Consider the following 25,713-nt stretch of genomic DNA (forward strand, 5'->3'; position numbering starts at 1 on the left):
CTTAAAAAGCAACAGAGATTGTAAGGGAGTAGAAAAGGAAAATTAATCATACATTAAAAAGACCGATTTATCTTTCATATAGACAGGGCATAGCAGTCCTTTTTTTCCCCCTCTTACTGTTTTAATTTTCTTCAAGCAAAGGCATTGCTCAACATTACTCCTGTCCTCTGACACTGACTACACACAAACTAAGGCAGTTGTAATTTTATACAATTTCTAAATGTGAGGATTCTTTCGCATTTTAGCTCCATTTCCTTAAGGTGATGTTCAAATGTTGTGAGACAATATTGGGTAATGCAGCAGCAAGCAGACAGTGTTACATCATCATGTGACAGCTATGGGGAGGCTGACATGGCAAAAAAAAGAAATTATTCAGGAGCATCCTTTCTCACCAAAGCTCTTACACAGATGAAACACCCATCTCCTTTTACTGCTGCAAGGGTCATCTGGCTAGGATTGCATGCCTAGCTCTTACGCAGCAGCTACCTGAGTTGAAGCCCATGCAAAGTGTATTCATCTGAGGGACAGAGGAGGAAAAAGCCCTACAAGGTGGATAATAGGAAAAGCAGTGATGAGAAAAACCCTGTCTGCACAACAAATTTAAGAGCTTAGGAAGCAAGCATAAGAGAAAAGCACTGCTTTTATACTGTGATATAAAGTTTTAGGTGCCAATATTAACCAGTCTGATTTATTCATTAATTCCAATACCAGTTCTCCATGGCGGGAGGAGGGAGAAGAGGGAAGCTGAAAATGTTAGAGAGTTCCAGGTTTCAGTGCTGTTTGGATTTTCCGGTGCTTTAAATTTTGATGCATTTCCATCTAGATAGATTTTTTATCTACAGTCTTGTAAATAATAAAAAAACATATATGTAATATTTGTAAATATTCTAAAAACACAGCAAGTGCATTCTTTAAAGCCTATGTCTAGAATTAAGTTTGCTTCAGGTAAATAAGACTATTTGCTTTACTTCACTTTTCACAAACAGTGATCAGAAAACAGTAAGTCATTCAAGTATTTTTTAAAAATAATTCTCTTAAATCCTGGCATGCAAAGGAAATGGAATTGCCTGTATCTCAGGAAACATTTAGACCACTTTTTAAGGTCTCTTTAGTAAAAACCATAGCCAGAAATTTCTCAAACAAGAACATCATAATGTTAAGAGAGAAGAAATCTGGAAAGCACAGATGAAATAGCATGTTAGTCAGTACTTCCTCCACGTTCATGAATTGCAAGAGGCCAATTATAGTAATTCCTAAAACAAAACTTGAAAGAAAGATATCCAAAACTCTGCCAACTTCTCTACCCTCACAAAGCAAATATGAAGACAAGAGAGCCAGATAAGAATGAGCTAGGACACTAGCATACACTGTCTCCAATTCCCACAAGTGCACGAATTTTCAGAACTTGCATGGGCCTGCAGCGAGCATTTGTGTTGTACAGAAATAGGAAGATTGCATTAAGTTGAGCAAAGCTTTAGCAATTAATACGTAGAAATTATTTCACCAAGAATGCCTAGGGAATTTCCCCAAGTAGACCTTAAATGCATAAAAGAGAAGGTATTATCCATTACAAATGGGAAGCTGCTTTGCTTCTCAAAATTAAAAAAAACGGAACCAGTATTTCTTGAACCATACACCAGTTCTGCAATAGAAAATGATAAATGCAGCTTAGTGTTTTGCACCTCTGGAACTTTATATCCCTCTTCTGCAAATGTTTTGCCAGAGGCTAAAGAAAACTGTGTACAAGTGTTTCTGTCTAATATATACCTTCCATTCCAAAAACCCCACATACATGCCCAAGTATCTTTTCATACATGCACATCAGAAGCATTTACCTACAAGGAGCTCAGAGCTAGATGCATGAAAGTATTGGGATATTTAGAAGCTTGAGACACCACTCTCCCACTGTCTACCCTATCCAGGCACTGGTTCTCCCTAATCACTTAATTACCCAAATAAGACCTATAGAACAGAAGTCATTGTAAGGGATGTATGCCTTGATACTGATATGTTCTATACCAGCCTCAGTGGGACTCTCAAACCAAGTATTTCCAGATGGAAATGTGGGGTTTCCAACTTGGCACATTCTTTGCTGTAGGACTCAATCGAATGAATCCGAGACCAAGACTAGGGTGCACAAGACACCAAGAAAGGTCTCAAAGCATTGACCTGTTGATCCTCGACTGGCATGTGGTACAGAAATGTTCAAATACTTTGTCTGTCTCCTCTGTAGCCGGAACATTAACTCTTCCTGCAGAAAATTACTTAAACTCTAGGAACTCAAGTTGAAAGAAAAGGAATCTTGTAAAATCTCCTATTGAAGCTACTGCCATTTCATAAAATATCAATTAACAATATTAGTAAGATAGCTAACAGGTTGAAAATATTTCCACAGTCCGTTGGTACATGTGTTTTACACAAATTACACAAATCAGATCACATATGATATCCTCAGCATAGAAGGCAGAAAGACCTGAATCCCAAAACAATTAAAAGCACAACAGTTAACACATTTTCTTGGTCAGATGCAGACAAAGCAATGGCAAGGCTTACATGGCTTTGGTTCATAATTCTAGAGAAAAAGAAAATGCCCACATATAGGGGAACTTTTATCTCTGTGGCTCTTTTTGCATAAGTTGCAGAAAGTTTTTAAACAAAACCTCAGACATGCAGAGTTCTCAGTCCATAGCACAAATTGCACTCAGAAATCATATTCAGCAACTCTTCAGCTAACTGCAGTACAGCAAAAGCACAACAGGGTAAGACAGTTAAAATTACAGAATCACAGATTATGCCAAGTAGGAAGAGACCCACAGTTATCACTGAGTTCAACTCAGCCCTACAAAGGACATGCCAAGAGTCACACCAGGTGCCTGAGGGAATTGTCCAAATGGAAATCTCCAAAACAGGAGCCTGTTCTAGTGCCCAAAAACCATCCGGGTGAACAACCTTTTCCTAATATTCAGCCTCGACCTCACCTGACACAACTTCAGGCCATTCCCTTGGGTCATGTAATCAATCACACAGAGATCAGTGCCTACCCCTCCTCTTCCCCTCACAAGGAAGTTGCAAGCTACAATGAGTTCTCCCCTCAGTCTCCTCCAGGCAGCACAGACCAAGTGACCTCAGCTGTTCCCCATCAGGCTTCCCCTCCAGAACCTTCAACCTCCTCATGGCCCTCCTCTGGATGTTCTCCAGTAGTTTAATGTCTGATACTGTGGCACCCAGGAGTGCCCGCAGCAATGGAGGTGAGGCTGCCCCAGGGCAGAGCAGAGCAGGACAATTCCCTCCCTTGCCTGGCTGCTGATGCTGTCCCTGATGCCCCCAGGACACGCTTGGCCCTCCTGGCTGCCAGGGCACTGCTGGCTCATGTTCAGCTTGCCATGGACCAGAGCCCCAGGGCCCTTTCCATGGCACTGCTGCCCAGCCTCTCATTCCCCAGGCTGTCTGTACATCCAGGGCTGCCCCATGCCAGGTGCAGAACTTGGCACTTCCCTTTGTTAAACTTCATATGGTTTGTGATTGCCCATCTAATTTTTTATGGTCTCTCTGCCCTCAAGGGAGTCAGCAGCTCCTCTACGTTTAGGGTAATCAGCAAACTTACTATTCCTTTTCATCCTTTGTCCAGATCATGTATGAAGATGTCAAAGAGCACAGGCCTGATGACAGAGCCCTGTGGAACCCCCCCAGTGACAGGTCCCCAGTCTGATACCACCCCATGCACTGTAACCCTTTGTGCCCAGCCCATGAGCCAGCTCTCACACATCCCATGGTGTGTGTGTCCAGCTGTGAGCTGGACATTTTGTCCAGAAGGACACAGTGAGAGAGAGCAATGGAAGCTTTAGTGAAATCCAAAAAGATCACACCAATTGGTTTCCCTTGATCAACTTTGTGGATTAGCTTGTCATAAAAATAGGAAGACTCAATAAGCAGGATTTTACTCTCATGAAGCTGTGCGGGATGTGACCAAGGACTGCATTGTCTTTCAGGTGTTTTTCGACACCTCTCAGAATAAGGTTCTTCAGAACTTCACCAGGCACTGACATCAGACTGACAGGCCTGTGGAAGGGGGTCCTCCTTCTTGCTCTTCTTTAGAACTGGGACAACGTTTGCCAGTTTCCAGTCAGCTGGGACCTCTTAGGATTTCCAAGACTGCTCAAAAATCAATGAGAGGAGCTTCATAATGATATCACCCTGCCCTCTGAGCATTCTTGGATGAACCCTATCAGGCCTCATAGATTTGCAGGGATCCAGCTTGAGCTGGGAGGGTTGGGAGTTGATCATTCTCACACTCATAGTCCTCCAGCTCTGTGCACAGACACAGGCAAGCTTTGGTACAGCTGCCTTTACTGTAGATGCAAGGGAATATCATCTTGGGTTTTATCAGAAGTAAGTAATATATTTGCATTATGTAGCCAAAAAAGAGCACTGCTTCTAATTTCAGGGTTCATAGTTTTAAAGGCATGGCCATTTATACAATGTATCAGTCAGGCTGCTGCTTCTGCAACTTTTAAGGTCACTTTGGGGTAATTTTACTGCTTAATGAGCTTGTTCACTAGAAAATAAAACCCTTGAAGAAAGACATATCAACCCTATTTTTCATATGACTTCTTATCACAAACACAGTTTCATAGCTATTGACTATACAAACAGATATTTGTGTAGTCTATAGGGACAATATTATTTCCCAAAATTGGCAACTATCCCAGACAGTAAATTTAAAACAAAGCCTTTATGTTGCAAGAACACCAAACAGTTCATATTTTCATCTGAAGTTTACAGATTGGCATTGAAAAGCTGTACCTTCTTAATAGTACCCTTTAAGAGTAATAAACCAGCAATATGGAGCACAAAACATTACTCTCGGTTTTTGTCTAGTTTGCTGTCTGGTAACAGAAACAACAAAAACCACACAACTCATACAACTCTTCCTGTCACGGCCATGTACACTCAAGAGACCACCCTCTGAAGCCCCTGCCATATTCCTATGACTACTATGTACCATGGATGATACTGTGAACACAGTGCTAGCTCAGAGGTGCTGGAGCATTAACAGCTGCAGGCAGGGGAGCTGGACATTTCTCCAGTCCGCTCCAGGACAGTGCCTAGCCCAAAATCAACTCTACATACTTCATGCTCATGCACTGCTCTAGTTATTTACATGAACCTTCAGCAGTTCAGCAAAGTACAATTTACCAGTAAGCGTAAATTCAAATAGAACTACAAAAGAAATAAGGATGGTTTCAGCACATATCTTATTATTCCCAGTCCTCTCTTCAAAGGCTTGTTTCCAAAAATACTTCAGTGAAGACCTCCATATAACCTTAAAGCCTAAGGATATTTTATTTAAATAGTATATACAGTATGCTGGATTTTCCCATCTAATACAAGTATCTGTCCCTTTATTTTTTCCAGAAGCTTACAGATAATCCTTTTAGATGACAACTCACTTTAACATGCTCTGTTCCCAAACATGAGGCATTGCCAAGGCCACTCATCTCTCCACATCTAAAATATTTGAAAGCTGTTATCAAAAAACAATACCACAGCAGCTAGCAAAGAAAATCCTCAAATGCTAACCTTCACACCTCTCTTTCCTCTTCAAAATAAAACTAAGATAGTTCAAGTTAACACTCACAATTTTTGATATTTGACAGCATAATGGAAATCAGACTTTGATGCATACAATTTTTATGAAAAGCTTATTTTCTTAAATAACAACAAATTGTGCACTTTGTAGCAAATCTCTTTCCTCAGATGTTCCCAGCTATGCATACCTCTAGACAGCTGTCTTTCTGCTCTGTTGAAAAAACTTTTCCAACTCTTTTTACCAAACTTAGTGTACTGTTTTAGATGCAAAACTCCTGGAAATTTCATGTAAGGATAAGAAGACTGATTTGCTCTGGGTGACAATTCACTTGGGATTTAATCTCCAAAATAATTTTCTACAAAACTCATGCATTTTCTTGGGTAACTTATGGATAACCATTTCTGCAGAGCATATGTGATGTTTTATTGGCCTTGGTGTTACAACTGAAAGGCCCACACCCTCCTGAACTTTGAGTTGAAAACTACAGGTAAGGAAGATAACAAGAAAAAGAATTAATGATGGACTTACCTACTTGCAATGGTAAAGAATGTATGACTATCAATAACTTAACAGCAGCATCTCCTCATATACAGTACTTCAAACTCTGTTTCTCTGGACACGTGTCATTAGTAATACAGCAGATTTTTTTTCATTTTTGAATTTCTTTCTTTCAGACAGGTCACAAAGTACCTTACAACTAGCAACCTGAACCTGGGCAGCGTGTTTCAGCTAGAAAGATGCTGAAAGGATAACAGGTGACCAGCATCTGTTCATGATAATAAGGGTGAAGGTTGAACAACTAAGAACACTGTAGCTGACCATTACTATTTCACAAACACCACAGGACACTTGGCTGAACAAAGATGCCCCAGCAGCCTTAAACATCTCATCAGACTGATGCTGGAAAACACACACTTCCATGTGCACCTTGAACAGAGTGGTCAATCAGAGGAGTACCTGCATCATCATATTACTTCATATTCAGTACCTAATAGAAAAAGATTCAAGATACCTCACATACCTCAGAGTAATAGATGTTTGCATACCACTTGATTTCCAGCTTGTAAACAAGCCAAATAATTTTTTATAGGCAGTTTAGTTCAATGGGGTTACTTTGAGAGACATGCAGCCGAACACAGCAACTTCTGATCAACAAAACTCCCAACTATGTTTAGGCCTTTGGCACATAATAAAAATTCTCATTGATGTGTTTTTTGTATTTCTAGAGAGAGTTTACCTAAGCAAACATAGGAAGATTGAACACAAAGCCAGCAAGCCAGACACAAGGCAAATTTAGGCACTGGCTCCTGTATCGGTTGCATGTCACTGATACATAAAAGTTAAATTGTTTCAGAAAACACAACAGGGTCTTACCTTTCTGCACATGGATGATGTCTGGAAAGTTGGCCAAATGCCCCTGATACAACGCTAACAAATCCATCACAGGATCTAGGTCCTGCCGGGGCTGATCTGCAAAGAGGTCCCCGATGGCATCATAGGCTTCTGCAGTGAAGGCTATGGCTTGGTTGAGGCCAGCTGAAAAGGCTTGCTGGTCCAGCTCAAACGCCTGACTGAGGCACTTGAAGGAGTGCCCCACCTTCTGGTATTCCTTCTTGAAACCAGTGACTTGTTTGCGGGCAAACTCGTTGGCCGTGTGATTAAGTTGCAGGGCACTCTCATCCATCTTCTTGGTGAAGGCTTTGAAGCCATCCACCTGGCTTTCTACTTCCTGCAAGTCCAGGCTGGCCCCAGGGCCTGTGGGGACACTGATGGTCAGAAAAAAGTTGGCACCCACCATCTCATCCTTTTCAGCCTTGCGCTTGCCTTGTTTCCAGGCCTTCTCATCCGTGCTGGGACAGGTAAGGAAGTGCTGGAAGGCATCACACTGAGCGAGCACAGGGTGGCTGCACATGTGGTCCATCCACCAGGCCAGGCCTTTGCGACGTTTGGAGATGAAGTCCTCCTCAAAGCGGCCAGTGGCCTGCTTCTCTGGCAAGTGTGGCACGGAGATGACAGGGAACTTCTCAGCCAGGCGCCCATAGAGCCAGTCAAAGTGCTTGTAGCGGCGGTGCACCTGCTGCCCGGTATGGCTGGGCACCAGCTTGTAGGCGATGTAGCTCTTCATGCCCTTGAATTTGGTCTGTTTGGTGGGGTCCTCGATGGAGCACTGGAAGGGGTACGGGTTCTCTTGCCACTCGGGGCCCCTGGGACCCAGCACTACGCACAGCTTGTCCCCGTCCTTCACGAAGCCCGACGCCTCGCCCAGCACGAAGGCCTCTCCGCCGGACTTGACGAAGGTGGAGAAGCGATTGAGATTGCGGCTCACCGTGGCCGAGCTCTTGGCGGCGCCGCCGCCGCCCGGGGGGTGCGGGTGTCCCGGTGGGTGCCCCGCGCCGCGGGGGCCCAGGGATGGCTCGGAGCGGGTGGACAGGCGGTACCGGCCCGGGGCGCCGCCGCCCGCCGCCTCGTAGTCGGGGTAGGAGCTGCCCAGGGCGCCCGGCTCGTCGGCCACCGTGGAGCTGTCGTCCCAGTCGTCGTCCCAGTCGTCATCGCTGCCCTGGCTGGGCTGGTAGGAGCCGCCGTAGGGCGGAAAGGGATACCCGGCGGGGGGCGGCGGGAAGGGCTCGGGCGGGGGCTGCTGCGCCGCCGGCTTGAAGGCGGCGGGGGGCGGCAGCGGCTCGAATCCGCCGACGGGGACGTTTGCGTAGCGGGCGGGTGGCGGCGGCTCGGCGGCGGGGGCGCGGATCACCTGCACGTAAGAAGCGGGGAAGAGCCCGCGGTCCCCGCGGCTGTTGACGCCCTCCAGCCACCCCTCGATGTCCTGCTCGCTGCACAGGCTCAGCACCTCGTGCTCCCGCAGCGAGATCTCACCCGGGTTCTCCGACCTGAAGTCGTACAGCGCCCGCGCCCTCAGCGCCATCGCCGCCCACCGGGGCGCTCCCTGCGCCGCCGCCCCTCACCGCGTCGCGCTGGTGGGGTTGCCGCAAAGAGTGCCGCCGCTCTCGGGCTCCTCGTCCTGTCGGCGGCCTGCCCGGTGCAGCTCCCGGTGCGGGTCCGGTGCCGCTCCCGGAGCCGGCGGCGGGCGCGGGGCCGGGCCGGGCCGTCCCACGTCGCCAGTTGCGCTAATCCAGAGCCGAGCGGCAGGGCGGAGCAGCCGAGCGCAGAGCGGCCGCCCCCATCGATGGCCCACCCCCCCCACCTCTCCCCTCCGTACGCCCCCTGCCGGCCGCGGGCCCGGGGGGCCGCGCCCAGCGCCCCCGGGCCCGGAGTGTCCCGGTCCCGCCGGGCCTGCGCCCCTCGGCCGCCGGCAGCGCCTCCCGGTTCCTGGAAGGCGCGACAGCGCTTCCCCGCGTCCGGCCGGGAAGCCTCCCGAGCCCCCGTGTCTTGTCCCCGAGCTCCAGTGCGGCCGCAGCGGGAGCCGCGCCAGGCGGGTGCTGAGGGGTCGCGCCGGTGCTGCTGGCGCTCCTCCGGCTGCCTGCTGCGGCCAGAGAAAAAGAATGTCAGGGTGCGTTTTGCTGGTGGATAACGCGTATTTTAGCCTTCGCAGAAAATGTAGTCATGCCACTGATGTTGGTTTTCTGCGGAACAGCCTCAGTCCGGTCGAGGTGCTTTTTTCCCTGCGTGATTATTTCCCCACCTGTTTGTCCTGTGTTGTCTAGTCATATGGATCCCATCCCGTTAATCATCTTTTACCTCTCTTTGGATCCCTAGGCAGAAATTTATCTCAAAATTTCTACCTGTTCACAAGCAATTAGAAGGAAGTGTTTCAGAGGAGATGTGACAAGTTTCTGATCCCCAGTTCTTCATGTTTTCCCAGTAGCATCCAGGTATCTTGCTTATTTCTCTGCCATAGTTTAGAGAGTATGTTACTTCGTAGATTTGTGTGGAATAATTTGTCTTCACCTGGAAGCAATTCACTGGAATGCTACAAGACCCACGGTTTCCTTTCACTGCTGGTTTTAATGTTTGGTACCTGGGGTTTACTTTTTACACTTCTTCAGACCTTCATTTTCTCCACAATTAGTTCACATATCATCACAGTACTTTCCTGTTACTGTTGCTCAGTTTGTCTACTCTATTTTTTTTTAATGTGTCAGGTCACCCCAGTCTATGCATGTTAGCCCCAAACTCCTTTAATGCTTAAATCTGGAGGTCTGTTTTAATTACTGAGTACAATGACCAAAGAAACATGTAATTCACCACACAACCAGCTCCTCAGTAGCCAGCCCTGTGGAACACGTTTGTGTTGCAGCAAGTTTACAGAGAGCAATTCTGAGTATCTGCAGCAGTGCTAAGGTGAGAAGCATCAGCTGTCTCCTGAGAGAGAGCTGGCAGCTGGTAGAAACACCCTGACCTGGCCTGGTCATCATCACTCACCACTCACCAGCAGGCCCTGAGGGGATCCTCAAACCCTGCATGAGGACCTGTTAGTGCTCCTAGAACCACCACAGCTCTCTTTCCATCGGTCAGTATCTGCCCCTGCAGCTGATGCACTGTCAGTGTCTGTCCTTCACACAGGTCTGGGTCTCTGCTGCTAGACACAGAGATAGCCATGGCAGCTGGCCCACAGCCACCATGCTGCTGTCCGCCCGCTGGCCAACTTACAGCAAGGACTAAAACCCCTACAGGAGATACATGTGGATCAGTTTGACCTTGGCTTTAGACTTCATCCCAAATTCTGACTGCTGCAGATCAAGTTAAGGGATTGGGATTTTGTATTCCTTCCAAAGTTACTGCTAACATTGATCTGGGAAATCTTGTGCGTTCATGTGAATCCTCACAGCTTAAACTGCAGAAGAATTGTCCTTGATCTGCCTTCTCTGTACTACTTATTGCATTATATATATATTTGGCTGCACCTGATCCAACTGCTTTCCTAAACTTTTCACTCCAATTCATCTAAATTTCAATGTTCTCAATGATTAATGTTGTTTTCTCTGAATAGAGAAAAAAATTTTTTTGTCACGTGAACAGTACTAGACAGATGCTGACCAGCTTGATTTGTTTTAAACAGATATTTAAGATTTACTCTCATTGGAGAATGTGGAGTGACAAACAGATGCCTTGCACAAGTGCAAAGCTGGTTCAGGAATGGGATTTTCCTGCTCCAAGCGGTCATGCTGACTGTGCCTGTCAGGCTGTGGCTGTCACAGCCAGGGCAGGACAAAGGGACAACTTTGAGCTGGGCATCTCTCTTACTTCCTGGGGTCTGGTGGAGGTGGCAGCTGTCCTGCTTCCTCATGCTCCCCTCAGTGCTTTCGGCCTGATTTATCTCTAGTAAGCATTGGCTTGATGTTTGCATCTCAAAGGAACAGAAGCAAAGGTGTCAAGGCCAACAGGGACAAAAACTGCTACCAGGAGAATTTGAAGGTGTAAGATCTATAAAGCTAATGAAAGTAGTATTTCTTAGTTACTCAGGTGAAATTTTTAAAGTAGTTATTCTTTAACATCTTTCAGTTTTATGTGAAGACTTTAATAAAAAAATTAAGTTATGTGACATTGAGTCATGGTTTTTCCAGCACTAATGTTTTCAATAAAGCAAAAATACGAAAGGAAAATTTGTGCTATGTTATTTTCCTAGTGATCAAAACTGCAAAAAGAATTTGGAACAATAAAAAGGTTACAAATGACGTTTTCCATAATTTCCCACCTGTGAGCCAATTCTGATTACCACAGTGCTGAGGCACTCTGTTGTGCATATTATAAATAACATCTTAAAACCATCAATTATTATTTTCAAGAAAACTGACCTGCAAAATTAGAAGCCATTCTAACAAACATTTAAAAAATGTTAAAAAACCCAAAACAACAGCTTTCAAAGTCCTCAATAACCATCTGCAGTGCCAAGCAGAAGAGCTGGATTTACTGAGCTTTTCTCTTGATGTTTGGGCTAGGAGAGACAACGGTTTCAAAGTAAGAATGGTACATAGTGACTTAGAGCATTTTAGCTGCACAAAGCAAGTATCTCAGTGTTTTGCTTGGTCAGGAATTTCTACCATCTTCATTGGGAATTGAATTTTCAGAGGCAAAGTGAATGTTAGTATAAAGACTAATAACCTGTAATTCAGTGAAAATGTCTATTATTTACTGTGTTCCAAGGGACCTGTAATTTGAGGGAGTAAAGCTAAAAGCCGACTAAAACCAAATGGCTAGCATGTATATGGGGTATCTCATTGTATGTGAGTTAGGTGTCTCAAGACACCATTAATATGTGCTAAAAGAGATATTTGAAAGCAGCATGATTTTTTTGCTGATCAAGTACAGAAAATTAGTGTAAAAAATTTTGAAACATTTAAACATTTTTGAAAAAAAGTATGGTTTTAATCTATCTTTAATTAAGAAAAAATGAATGAAGAGAGGCTCTGAACTAAAATGTAATGGAACCTTATATTGCCCTGTGTAACTTCTCACTGAAGGTGTCAATCCTTTCCATCTTTATTTTGTTACTATTCCTTTATGCTATTGCTTTGCTGCTTTAGTAAGAAAAGCAAAATGAATTTTCATGAGAGAAGATGAAACTTTGGTGGCACTAAGCCTTTTCTTTATGATGGTACTCCTCTGTGGACCCTGGAAAAATGTTTGTGTGGACATTGAGCAATGCTATAATAGGAAATACACTGAATAGTGCTTCGTGCAAGGAAATGGCTACAAATAGGTTGGTTTTCATCCATATAATTTCTAGGAGCAAGTTTGATTAAATGCTTACACAGTATATGTGATTTTTTGGAGGGATTTTGCTATTTGTGATAAATCTGTAGCTGGTGTTACTACTTCATCATAACTAGAGCTGAGTTTAATTTTTGGAAACCATACAGATTGATAATAAATTTCACTTAGTAGGGGAATAAACTGTTTTGCTTCCATTTTTATGTAATCTCTGATAGGGATGTCACAGTTTGGGTGCCTGGCAGGGCTGCCACTAGAGGGCACAAAATGATTTTAAACACAAAATTATTTCAACATTTCACTTGCTAAACGTAAAAAGCTAAAGGCAAGTAAAGACTTTGAACTATCAAATCAGCAAAGAAAGGGCTATAAATTTGAAAAAACATGTTATTCGAGTGGCATTTTTTTCAGTTTCTGAAAGATGGAATATGATTTTATTTTAATTGTTTTAAAAAATCTTACTTGAAAACATAAAACTGAGAGAAATGAAAATACTTCATAGTGTTCTATAAACTGAAATTTAGGAGAAGATGCAGTGAGATATAGAAGGAAACAAGATATTTTTCAGTCACAAGCATGAATTAAACAAAAGTTACATTGCTTTTTTTCAAACTATATTGTGTAACTTTAGAGATAATTGATCAGGAACACTGAGACTTTTGCTTGGCCTTTGCAATATGTATCAGCTATCTCAGCCCCAGTCTGTGTAATAGGTGGCTGCTACTCTGTTATTCTCCACTCTCCATTTAATATGCCTTGGAATGTATGTCTGTCTCCATTTCCTGTCTGAAGGGATAATGCTTCAAACCATCTAAGGATGCTGTCAGGATAAATCCTTTATTTATGCAGTTCTTCCATCCTGTGGCAGGGGTGGTATGTGCTAGGCTGACATTCTGAGGGCGCTGAGTCTCTCACGGTTATGGACAAATGGGTCCATGCCAACTGCCAGTCCCTGGGCCTGCACACCGGCAGAATTACCTGCTGAGTAAAGACTGAGACAGCAAAAGAGGATGAATGAGCCTGGTGTACTTTGTCCTGAGCTACCTAAGTCCTTGAAGGATTATCTCAATCTTACATTTATCAATCTAATACCTTTAGTAATAACAAATACTTGATAAAAAGCAAAACTGAGAGCTAAGTGGGTAGCTGATGTTGAGGCCAGCATTATATCCATGGACCATATAAATGTGGCATGAAAGTAAAGTTGTCCCAGCAATAAGCCCATTGTATAGGATGAATAAGTCATAGTATAGTAAGAATAAAGAATTGAGCACTCATTAATTTCCTGCATGCATATTTCCCTGTCTTCACCCAGAACAGAGAAATTGCAGAGAAGACCTCCTTAGCAGGGTCTGTGTTTATGTTAACGCTGAGGTTTACCATGGGAAAATAAATACTGATGGGCTCTAAAAATCCACAGGACTTGAGCTGAAGTCGCTCTGGTCAGTGCAGAAAGGTGCCTGGCAGAGGCTAGTTGCCCACTGAGGGACTAGTCACTGGCAGCTCCTCAGTAATATATGTCAATGGGTCAGGTTAGATGAGGCTTGAGACTACTTTATGAATTTTTACTGTCTGTCATTGAATTTTATGTTATTTATTTTTAAGTCATTGAGTGACTTCTCGGTCTCAGCCTGGAAACCAGGACAAGTGCTCACTAGCTGAGGCAACAAACCAGTTTTGGTGGCATTTTGACCATCAAAGTATCTTATATTTTCTCAGACCTTGTGTTTAAGCTGATACAGTGCATTCTGTATCAGGAGATAGTGACATTTCCATTAAGGCTAATTAATATTTGGATATTTATGGGATATTTTTTCTCTTCAAGGAGAAAAATTTTGTTCATGTTGTTGCTTGAGGACATGGACTACTTGAAATATGGCAAGGAGTTACTCATTTGTCTGTGTCAGCTCAAGACATGGAGAGTTCTGAGAAGCTGAGTGACTCAAAATGACACTACATACAGTTTTAGCTTCCGTGTTTTGCTGGTCTTTTGGAGAACATAGAGGCCTGTAAATATTGAAGTAGTGGAGAAGGTTCTTGCTGTGCTTGCTTAGGGCCATGTATTTGTGAAAGTGAATGACATTAATTCCCTATCACAGGTGGTGTAGCCTGGTGCTTCCTTGTTTTGAACATTTGCTTTAGGATGGAGTTCAACGCAGAGATGTATAGGGGATCCCATACCAGTAGTAAAATCCTAAGAGATTATAATTTCCTAAGAGAAACAGTATCAGAACCTGTCTCTGGTTGTTCTGTATGCATTTAGAGTGTTTATTGCTACCCATAAACACAAACTGTGCTCATGTAAGCAGAATTATCCAAATCTAAAATACATTTTTATAAAAGGCCAAGTGAAAGTAGAAATGGAAAAAATAAGGAGTTGGTAGCAATATCAATTGATACAAGAGAAGGCTCAAAATATATTAAAAATTATATGGTCAGTAGGAGGTCAGAACATATTCAATTAGCAACAGAATCCTGGCAATAGTTTAAAGAGTAGGACATGAAGATGGCAAAATTACCAATGATGATACACGTATCCATAAGGTACAAAGGTATTAAATATATACAAAGTTATTTGATACGTATTTCTGCTCTATGTGGAAATATTATGCTTACAGTTTTTCATGTTGATAAATTAATTTGTGTTCTATTAGTAGCTAATAAGACTATTTAGTAGAAGGCACTATGCTTTTGTATCTTTGTAACTCATAAAAACAGGATAATAGAAAGACTGTCCCAAAAGCTGTCTGGAGTATTACTTTTTGTTTTAAGATAAAATTACCACTGAACAAATCTCAGGGGACTAGGGAAAACCTGCTCTTTGTAGACCATGATGATTATTAACACTTTAATAACTGATGGAGGGGTGTGATGAGTTTTCCATCAACTGAAGTCTTGAAATAGAGTTTTGATCTCTTACTTAAATACATGTTCTTTTTCAAACATATTATGGGCTGGCTTAGTGAGGAAGTTATCAAATGAGATAATGCACATTCTGTTCAGGGTGTCACACTAGAGATTATCACTGATCCTTCTGCCCTTTAAATCTGGAATAAAATAAATCTGGAAACCTTATCTGTCTCGACACTAGTCATTTCAGACTGAGGTTTCTAGCAGGTTTAAGTTAAATATTGCTATGGTTATTATGATAAGTTCTAGAGTTCATATTTCTTCACTTACTTGTCTCATAGTCTCCTAATCTGTATTGGGTCTCTCAGTTTCATTCCGGGGTCAAGTCCTGAGGCTCCATATATACATTAAGGCAGAGGCTGTTATTTATGGAGTATCTTGTACAGTACATACTAATCATGCCACCAGTGCTTGGGTAATTGTGGTAAAGTTGCAAAATATAATTGAACTGCTATTAAAATGCATACAGCTGTCACCAGAGCAGGTAGCTTATGAGCTTCTGTCTGCCTTGTAAGACAGAGTACAAGAATTATATTTTTATTAGTCACACTCTACTCTGAAAATCATTCCCCTTCATTAATTTTTCATGATAGCTATATCAATGGATCATTTTTAGTTAAGAGTTGGACTTATTTAAACCCAACATCCAAATTCCAGATTAGCTTGTTCACAGACAGAAGCCATGCCTGCTCTTTGTGCTTACTCCAGTGTGCTGCTGTGATGTCTGTGGGACAGATAACTTCTATGCCCAGGCTGAGAAGGGAAGGGTATATCCTGGAAAGTGAGGAGTGGAACTAAAAATAAAGGAGTTAGTGCCACTGGAACCCAAAACATTCTCAGGTCCCATCTTGCTTCTTGTTGGAAATCTGACACATACAGAGAACTACTCATGGGGTCCCTCTGGGTGTCTGAATCATCTGCAGGAGCAGTCAGCTTCTACTCCTGGTACTGTGGTGGAAAAGAGGAATGTTCCAGCCAGCCCTGGGGGCTGCACATTAGCACCTGAGTGAGGAAGTCGCTGGATCAAACCAGCTCCATGCAGAGCCAGTGAGAAGGATAACTGCACAGATTAGCTACTTTCTACTGATTCAGTAAACCAGTTTGAGCTGATGAAGACTTGACTAGGAATTTTGAGGTGGCTAGTTCAAGTAGGGCACTTCCACTTTTATTCCCATGTCATCCAACTCTGCTAAGAACAAATGAAACTTTTAGAGATTCTGACATGGATATATCTGCTTACATGATGAAATATACAATTAGTAGATAAGGTAATTGAAGAGATATGCAATTGAAAAGAAACGTGGTTGAAAATAGTAGCTGAGGTAGCTTCATCTCTTTCAGCCTAGCATACCAAGGGTTCAGTCCATGTACATGTTTCTTTTCTATTAACAACCAAAAAATTTTGAAGTAATTTTAAAACGTATTTCTCAGCCCCTAAAATGCTTATTTTACAAAAAAGTCAAATATTTCTTGCAGAAGGTTTAAATATTATGTCTTCAAGTACTTTTTTATATATCTACTGGTTTTGACTTGGGATTGAGTGTATTTTCTTGACAGTAGCTGCTGTGGTGTGGATTCGCTGGAAACAGTGTTGGTAACAAGAATGTTTTGGCTCTCCCTGAGAGCTGTGTGCCAAGGCCTACCTGCCCTGGTTCTACAGTTTTCTGTCTCCTCTTCATGCACAGACCTTCCTGCTGCCGCTTCTGTGCCATGTAGCAGAGCTCAGCAGTCGCATGCTTCATCAATTGCCAGTGCTCACTGAGGTCAGGGGCAACCCAAAGCACTGTAAACACACCAAGGAGCCTGAGAGGAACTGTAAATTATTCTCTGTTTGCACCAGTTCCATTTGTGCAAGCTGCTGCTAGACCTACTTCCCCTTGAAAAGGCTGGCATCAGCAGTATTACCATGTGGCTAAAGAGGGCTACTTTTAAAGCAGATTGATGGGATTTGTGGTGAAAATGCAGCCCACCATGGCACAGACAGCAGAAATCTCCACTCTAGCTTTAACCTGAATGGGGAGCCCTGAGCTGGAGTGCCATGTTTCTCAAGTGGTTTTTTTTTTTAATAAGGGATGACTTTTCAGCCTGAGCACAGAAGCAGAGAGTCTGAGTTTTCTGGACCTGAGCACACAGGGACAGTACTTCTGGCTCCAGAGCTAGCACAAGTGGGGCCACCTCAGTACCCAGTGTACAGTACAGGTGTAACTGTTTAGACTTAACTTCTGTGTTCACAGCGTTGGGCTATTGAGCTGCTGTCCTCTGGGTGAGAGGGGACAGCAACTGTCTCTGGTAATTGGCAGACAGAGGTCTGCATCTCTTTCAAACAGAAGGTGTACCTAATGTTTTCAGAAATATTTCTACTCACTTTAAAAACCAGTCTTGTATGGTTACTCAGATTAAAAACTAACATTTTGATTCCTGGATGTGGAGTAAGTAAGGATTGTGAGACCTTTCTGTCAGAGCAGGAGTGTTGCTACCATGATACACCAGAGATTTCCTTTTCTCTTTTCCAGTGCTGCATCTAAGTTGTTATTGAGTGACTGGTAGGTATCATATCAGCCTTGGCTCACTGTATCACCAATATTGGACCCTATAGAGAGATCTCAAATGCCCTGGGTGCAGCAGAAACCATAAAACGGCAGCAAGGCAACGAAAGGCATTTTTGGGCTTTCTGCCCACAAGAATCTTATGGAAATTTATTTTTTTTACCTTCTTTTTGGAGACGAGTGCCATATTGATACATTTTCTTCTGTATGAAGGCATTTTTCACAGTGCTTATATTCATGCATTAAATCATCTTTAGCCATTTGGAGGAGCAGTTTGATCAATTACAAAGGTAATCCCTCACTGTTGGGAGCTGAGAAGGCTCAGTAACACTTGGTCTGCAGGGCTTGCACAGGCTTATCACTTATTCTGGGCCAGAATTTTATAGACAGCCAATTTCACAGTTCCTAATTTAACCGCATCAGCATGTCTTAAACCTGTCTTAATCTGTAGCTGTTCTGAAATCCTTTGCTGTTGATTAATATCTCAGTCTGCTGCCCATGAGCAATATTAGCACCTTTCTATGTGACATTCACATTCAGTTCTAATCAGATTATAAAAGTAAAATATCATATAAGATATGTGAGAACAGATCTTTCCAGATTATTCAGAAACTGTCTGCCAAGTACTTTGAGGTTGTTCTGGTAAACACATAAAAATCATGCATCCAAAATCTTTTGATAAATCACCACTTTAAAAAAAGGAGGGAAACATTTCCTATGCTCTTCTTGATGCTGAAATGCAGGAATTCAGTGGCAAGTCCATACTCCAGTGTGGTACCTGTTACATGAAGACTCAGGTACTAGGTCAGGGGAAGTTCCCATTTACCAAGGAGCATGGATATAGGCTTTTGTAAAGATCTGTCTACAAGAGAAGGTAAAGTTTGGCTGGATAAATCTGTGCTATGTCTGGGTCAAGGTGTTCCAGTGTTTTCTGACTGAATGACACTGTGAGTAAGTACAGATGTGGGCACAGAGTGATGCAGAGAGACTTGCAATACAGAACAATCAGATGTCACATTCTCCACCCAGTTTTGTGAGGCAAGCCTATGTACATAAGCAGGCCTGTGTGTAACCATGGTATTAACATATATAGAACAGATGATATGATTTTGGCTGTATGATCTAACTCCTTGCCAAGTTTCCAGTAGCTTAACCATGATCTAATTTGAAATAATTAAATCAGTTATGTTTTTTTTAGATCATCATTCTCATCTATAGGGCTAGGAATATCATCACTACAATCAAAGCTAGAATAGTTTTTATAATAACTTGTAATTTTAAGTGATGAAATTTACAAAACTCTCTGTTTTTACAAAATTTACAAAACAAACATCACCAAAACAGATTGCTAACTTGTGATCCTGGACACTATCCCAATAGTTGTGCCATGAGGTGGTGTAGAAACCATGGGTTTAAGCTTGTACAGTTTTTGTAAATCTGGTCTGTAAAGTTTAAATTCTACACTAGACCTGCATCTAGAATTCAGTTTCTTAAGTCCATGTTACATCTTCTACCAGATTGCTGTCTGATGAAGCTCCTAGATGTAGAAATCTAGATCTGATTTGCTATTTGATCTTAAACAAACATGCAAATTGAACACAGGCAATATGAGGGAAAAGCATGGGGTTGAATACAAGTGCAGGGACATTTGTTTTATATTTGGTTTAGTTTGTTAGAAAACATTACAGTCTTGACTTCTGGTGCATTAAAAATATAATTGCATGTGATGGAAATTTGCAATTCAGAGTTTATTTTGCCTTTCTTGCACAAATTTTTCTGACTTTTTAGCATAATTAATGAGTAAAATACAAGAATTGTACCACCCACTTTTCCAAAACCAATTGCTTCAAATATCTTTAAGTCTAAACAGCAAAAACGTAAATCTTTCTCATAAATGGACATGTGCCGACATACACGCTTGGGATTTTAATTTGAAACTAAAGGAACTCTCTAGCTTCAGCCAGTGAGAGCCCAGGTTTTGTTCATCATAGTTTTGTTGTATTCCTAAAATTGTATTTGTATTCAGTTTCATTTGAATATGGTCTTGATTTGTCCAAACAGCAGATGGCTGTGATAAAACGTCTGTTTTTAACTTGGCACTTTCCATTCCACATTCCTTTACTATTCATAGCACACCAGTCATAGTAGTCTCCAGTACACATAAAAGGAGGCAGTTCGACTTGCAGATGCAGTTACCCTCAAATATATGAGTATTTACAAACCCATAGCATAATTTCTTTTTAATATTGAGAAGACCACATAGATAGAGAAGGTGGATATTTTTTCACCTCCGCCACTCTCATGAAATGTGAGACACTGGAACAGAAACTAAAGCTGAGTCTGCAGCAAGGAACCCCTGTATTTAAAATTAGATTCATGTAGGGCCTGTGTTCCTATGGGGAAAGGGGGATTATCATTGGCAGAAAAATTTGCTCTTGAAGACAGAGTTGTGGGATTGCCTTAATTGTAAAGCAGCATGGACAATTAAATACCCATCAGATTAAATTACAAGATTACCTAAAATGTGCAGGAAAAAAGGCATTTGTGCAAGAGCAATGTCTTTTTATTACTGAGGTTTCACAAAGAAGAACTTGGTACTTTTGTAAACAAAAATCTTTTCTTCAGTTGTTATGTTAAACAAAACCAATTTTCAGAAATGTCTTTAAAAGTTTTCATTCAAAGTAATTTGACAGAAAGTATAATTTCTATTTATTGTGTTTTCAAGCAAATAAAGTCAAGTAAATAAATTTTTTTTTGTTATAGATTGAAACATGCAACACACTTCTAAAAAGTAATCTCTTGAGAGTTTTTTGATATAGAAGCTTGAACTGTGGAAATAGGGATTTTCTCTTGATGGTATCTTTCAGTTCATGTGCTTTTCCAGAGAGAAGAATTTAATCTCAAAAATTAGAAAACAGATTTTAAAAATTTCTATAAGATTCACAACTTGTCCATTCCTTCTTTAATGTTTATGACTATGTATAACAAATGCTTACTGCTTAGAAATACAATTCCTGCTACTTAACTCAAAACTGTGCTCCATTTTCAATATGTTATCAAATAGATTTTTTTCTTTTCTTCTGCTGAGACTAGCCTGAATTTGCTACTGTTTGAACAGCCTGTGTTTTCAACCTATGTGTAGCTGGAGGCAAGCAGTACAACAGTTTACATCAAACAGTAAACTCAGCATACAAAAAATATATACAAATAATTTCCTTTAGTAAATACGGCTACTTGCTTACTACACCCTACAGCATTGCATGGCTTATATAATTTTGTTACATTAAGAATGATTTTATCTCACCGATAACTATAGACATGGTTCTAATTCTTTTCCACTGAGTTCTTCATTTCAACAACCAAAATGCCATCATGGCAGAAAAGTGCAGACAAGTCTTTGTTCTCCACTCCGTTGGGTAATTTGTATTGTCTGGTGAAGCTTCTGGATATGAAACCATGCTCATCCATCCTGGGTCCATGCTGAGCTTTAATCAGGAGCCAGCCTTCGAAAGTCTGGATAATGATATCTTCGGGGCGGAACTGCACAACATCCAGCAAGACCCGGAATTGTGTGTTTTCCTCCTCCTGGCCGCTCTTCCCAGCCCCAGCCGTGCTTTCTGGGGCGCACCTTTGGTCGCTCGGCGCAGCGGTGGCAGGGCCCGGCAAAGCATATAAAAGGTGGTTCAGTTTGTGTGCCTCCAGCTCCTGGCCAACAAACTGCTCCTGGTAGCGTACAGGAGTTTCCACCCAATGTCTTATGACAGCTTCTGCCATTGCTGAGGCAGAAGGATCAGCTGCTGCTCCTGCTGTGCTGGGAAACTGCAGAGTCACACTGAGCTTTTCCCAGCCTTGTGTCTTACCCACAGACCAGTCTATCAGTTGATGTCGCCTTTCACTTTTAGAACAGGCAGAGCTTAACGTTTAATACAGTGTCCTGTGCTGCAGTGCTGTGAGACTTGTTTCGTCTTTTATCCACTAACAATAGAGCACTATTTATAGCTGCAGTCTTGAGTGGCTCCAACACATGCATGGCTTTCATGCAGGAATAGTAAAAGAAACATTTTAATGCACGTCTTATTGCAATATTGTGCTGTGTATAATTATGAATAATGATTACACAAATAATGTGATTTTTTTTATTTAAATGGAAATTCAGTACTTTGGTTTTTCCAAGGGATATGTGGTAATAAGTACAAAATCTGTGTTTCTAATTGAATTGTATGTTCTAATTGAAATGTGTAGCTAGTGAGGGAAGAGGTTTAATTACCTTGGCAGCAGGAATGGAGCAGATTTCAGGTTAGCTAAACTGTGAAGTTAGCAAGTGCATTGAACATTTTTGCAGAAGCTGTGCATAGGTGAAATTTGGGCATGGTCACCCCAGGACACCATGTTTTTGGTGGGAGGAGGGAACCATCTCTGCTCAAAAAAGGGGAGTCTGTAGGGCTGAATCTGCAATCTTAATGACCTACAAACACAGCAGAGACATCTCCAACATGTCAGGGAGTCAGCCACAAGAGTGCAGACAGAACTACAATGAAAGCTCATGTTTCAGAGCTTCCAGAAGAGCCTAGAGTTATTTTCCCCCAGGGGCATAATTCTAAATCCTTAATGCTACCACATTGTCCCAGTAACTCCCATCCTCTGTTGCTTAACAGCTTGAACCTGTGATCTCATCTACTGCATGTGTCTGCAAAGCAGGACTGACGACTTCCAGGGCTCTCTGAGGTGTAATTGTGGAAGCACAAAATGTTTGGGAATGGAAGTGACCTCTGGACATCATCTATACCAACCCCCCTGCTAAATCAGATTCACCTAGAACAGGTTGCACAGGATCACATCCAGGTGGGTTTGAAGTGTCTCCAGAGAAGGAGCTTCTGCAGCCTCTGCCTTATAATCTTCTTGCCGGTCTATGATTGTAGGGCAGATAATGCTTACAAAGGTCAATAGTTTGTTTAACAAGAGCTAAGAGAAAAGTGCAATAAAGAAGGAAAGTAATTTCTAAATTTTAGCATGTGTGCTAGAATATCACTCTAGCTGAGCTTGGTAATGTGAAGCAGAATGTGTTACGGCAATTGATGGGGAAGATTTTTTTGTTTGATTTGTTAGTGCTGTAAAAGGTGCCCTATAGTTAGAAATAATCAAATAAGACACTTTTATTCCTTCTTGTTTGGCTGTTGTTATTCAGAGTTCTCTCTCTCCCTTGTCCTTACATGTTCCATTACCATAGTTATTATGGGATCTTTGGTTGCTAATGGAGTAATGAAGAAAGAGGCATGTAAACGTCAATATTTATCACATATTGACTTCTTTATTGCATTAATAGCAGGGCAGAATTACCAGATGTATGTGTAATTAAAGCTTTAAGGCTGCCATTTTATTTTAAACTTATAAAGGTTGTATTGGAATGTAAGGAAATTTTCAAAAGTTCAAGATAACTTACATTAAAGGCCAACTGTTTAATTGAGTGTTCTGAGAAAGAAGTATTGTGAATAAGGAGAGTGAGGCTACTTTATTTAACTGTTGGCTCTTCTCCTGTTAAAGTGTCCTCCAGAAATAATTTTAAAATGCAATTCTATATGTATGATTGACTAAAATAGTGATAAAGCCAACCTAGATCATTGCTTGTTATCTGCTCAGGTGTTTTCTCTTTTGCTAGCAAATGATTCACTTGATGAAGAAACTTTAACCCTGACGTGAAGCAGTATGCCGGGCTGGTTGTGATATTATGCTTATACAGATTCCTGAAAGCTATTGCTGTCCCTAATTAATTCTGTGATGGTAGCCTGACTATTTTACTTAAGTTTTGCATTTCATTAATAAATGTACTGTACAGGAATATTACTTTTAAATTTTGTTTTATTTATTCCCATTATCTCTGGAAAAAGATACACTTGCCCATAGTTACACTTCAAATAGAAACCGAAGTCTCACTGCAAGTCACTGTGGGACAGCTGTATCTATTCCCAGAAACAGCTGTGTTAGTCTTTCAAATGTCTGTGCTAAGCATACTTGAAGCTGTCTGGTCTAATTAGCACGAAAGATTCTTTGAATACCCTTTAAATTCATGTTGCATGCAAAATGCTGCAGAAGGTTATAGGATCCCTTTCTACTCTGTAGGACAAGAAATCTGAAAGATTTTGATAATGAAGCTGTAGAGCCTGTTTCTGCTTTCCTATCCTGTCCTCTCCTCTGTTCAGTCCCTTCTCTCAGTTTGTCACCTGTGGTCTCATGAATTAGCACAATGCTTCTTATCTCTTTGTTAGTGACGTGGGGAACATGCCAAGTGGAACACACAAACACCCTTGATTTTCGGCTTTCAAATCTAAACATGGGCGCAGTGCTGCAACACGCAGGCACTTCTGACGCTTATGATGCCGTGTTCTTCAAATACCTAGAGCAGGATTCGATCCAGCAATACATTTTAATAACAGTTGATTACCGTGGTGTTTTTAAGCCTTCAGAGCAGATCTGACAGGAGCAGGATCGATGTCCTAAATCACCAACTCGGTGCCTCAGGTTTTGTTTCCCGATTTTACCGTGCCTCGAAGGCCTCTCTCGGTGCTGCCCAGCGGGGAGGCTGCCCAGGGAAAGCACTGCAGAGATGCTCTTCCGAAGCAGCAGCCGGGCAGCTTGGCTTCCCACGACGATGTCCCCGGTGTCCGCCTCCCCCGCCGTTTTTCCAGCACGGCGCCGGGATGCGCGGGCACGGCCGGCCGGGAGCGCGCGGTGCCGGCTCCGCGGGGCACAGCGGCATCTCCTGGCGAGGCGGGGAACTGCTCCCGGCCGGCCGCGCGCTCTGCGTCAGGGAACGCCGGAGTAGGGCACTGCTCTCCTTCACACCGGTATGAGCTGCTTTCTCACTATTTTGGAAGGCGGTGGCGGAAAAAATATTTCATTCACGTCCTAGGCTGCATCCAAAGCAGCGTGGCCTGCAGGTCGAGGGAGGGGATTCTGCCCTTCTGCCTGCAGCGCTGCATCCGGCTCTGAGGTCCTTGGTGTGAGCGCGGCATAGAGCTGATGGAGTGGGTCCAGACGAGCATCAGCAGGATGATCACAGCGCTGGAGAACCTCTCCTGCAGAGAGAGGGTGGGGAGTTGGGGTTTTTCATCCTGGAGAAGAGAAGCCTCCAGGGACACCTTATTGTGGCCTTCCAGTATGTAAAGAGGGCTTACAAGAGAGCTGGTGAAGGATTTTTGACAAGGACATGTAGTGGTAGGACAAGAGGGGATGGCTTTAAACTGAGAGTAGGTTTAGATTAGATATTCAAAAGGAATTCATTACTGTGTAGGTTGTGAAATACTGGAACACGTTGTCTGCAGAAGTTGTGGATGCCTCATTGCTGGAAGTGTTCAAGGCAGATTGAATGGGGCTTTGAGCCATCTGATCTAGTGGATGGCATCCCTGGCCATGGCAGGAAGCTTAGAACTCGATGATTTTTAATGTTTCTTTCAACCCAAACCTTTCTATGATTGTGCGATGCTATTAAATATATGAAGTAGGCATCCTGGTAAAGCTGTATTTTAGACTGCAAAAATCTAAGGTGCAAAAAATCATGAAAGGAACACATTTTTGATGCATTTCTTAAATAAATACAGCTCCTTCTTGCTTGACACAACTTTGAAATAGTAGCTTACCCTGTCACAATCCTCTGTGTGCTTGATTCCCCAAAGATAAATTTGTATTTCAACTACCATTGAAATTCAGTAACTGCTGAAAGGGGAAAATGTGAAAAGGCTGGCAGGCTGAATTGAACAAGAACTCTTGTAGAAGAAGCTAACAGGCTAAATTCAAATCAGGGCCATGTAATTATCCAAATGAATCTAGATGAAGCACTGAAGTTACTTTTACAAAAGCACACAGGGATGCCACTCATCTACTTCACATGTCATTCAAAAGAGATATTGTCACTTAAGACTTTGCAGTACGTATTAAATGAAAGAAAAAGTAGTTCCTTTCATTTTAGCAATGTTCTGTTATGCCCAATCAGGAAATACAGGCTTT

General features: G+C 42.3%; 2 protein-coding genes across 3 annotated transcripts in view; both read right to left on the reverse strand.

Moving 5' to 3' along the window:
- The window catches only part of SNX18 (sorting nexin 18), a 47,326-nt gene extending 38,791 nt beyond the window's left edge, over positions 1 to 8,535 (reverse strand). For both annotated transcript variants that reach the window (XM_054289795.1, XM_054289787.1), the window contains exon 1: positions 6,965 to 8,535. In XM_054289795.1, coding sequence (XP_054145770.1) covers positions 6,965 to 8,510 — 1,546 coding nt within the window. In that variant the 5' untranslated portion in view covers positions 8,511 to 8,535. The remainder of the gene's footprint in view (positions 1 to 6,964) is intronic.
- Positions 8,536 to 21,036: 12,501 nt separating this feature from the next.
- HSPB3 (heat shock protein family B (small) member 3) lies at positions 21,037 to 24,466 on the reverse strand. Its single transcript, XM_054289684.1, has 2 exons — positions 24,249 to 24,466; positions 21,037 to 21,625 (listed from the first exon to the last, which is right to left on the reverse strand). The coding sequence occupies exons 1-2, from the start codon at positions 24,464 to 24,466 to the stop codon at positions 21,037 to 21,039; spliced, it is 807 nt and encodes a 268-aa protein (XP_054145659.1).
- Positions 24,467 to 25,713: the final 1,247 nt, after the last annotated feature.

This window comes from Melozone crissalis, unplaced genomic scaffold (genome assembly GCF_028551555.1).
Source record: "Melozone crissalis strain CALT ecotype California unplaced genomic scaffold, PUWL_Pcris_2 ptg000005l_1, whole genome shotgun sequence".
NCBI classification, from domain to species: domain Eukaryota; kingdom Metazoa; phylum Chordata; class Aves; order Passeriformes; family Passerellidae; genus Melozone; species Melozone crissalis.

Coding starts and splice junctions, on each gene's coding strand:
- HSPB3 (XM_054289684.1), bottom strand. CDS start 24,466: ATGCCGCTGTGCCCCGCGGAGCCGGCACCGCGCGCTCCCGGCCGGCCG. Junction 21,626..24,248: donor AGAGAGGCCTTCGAGGCACG/GTAAAATCGGGA, acceptor TTAAACGTTAAG/CTCTGCCTGTTCTAAAAGTG.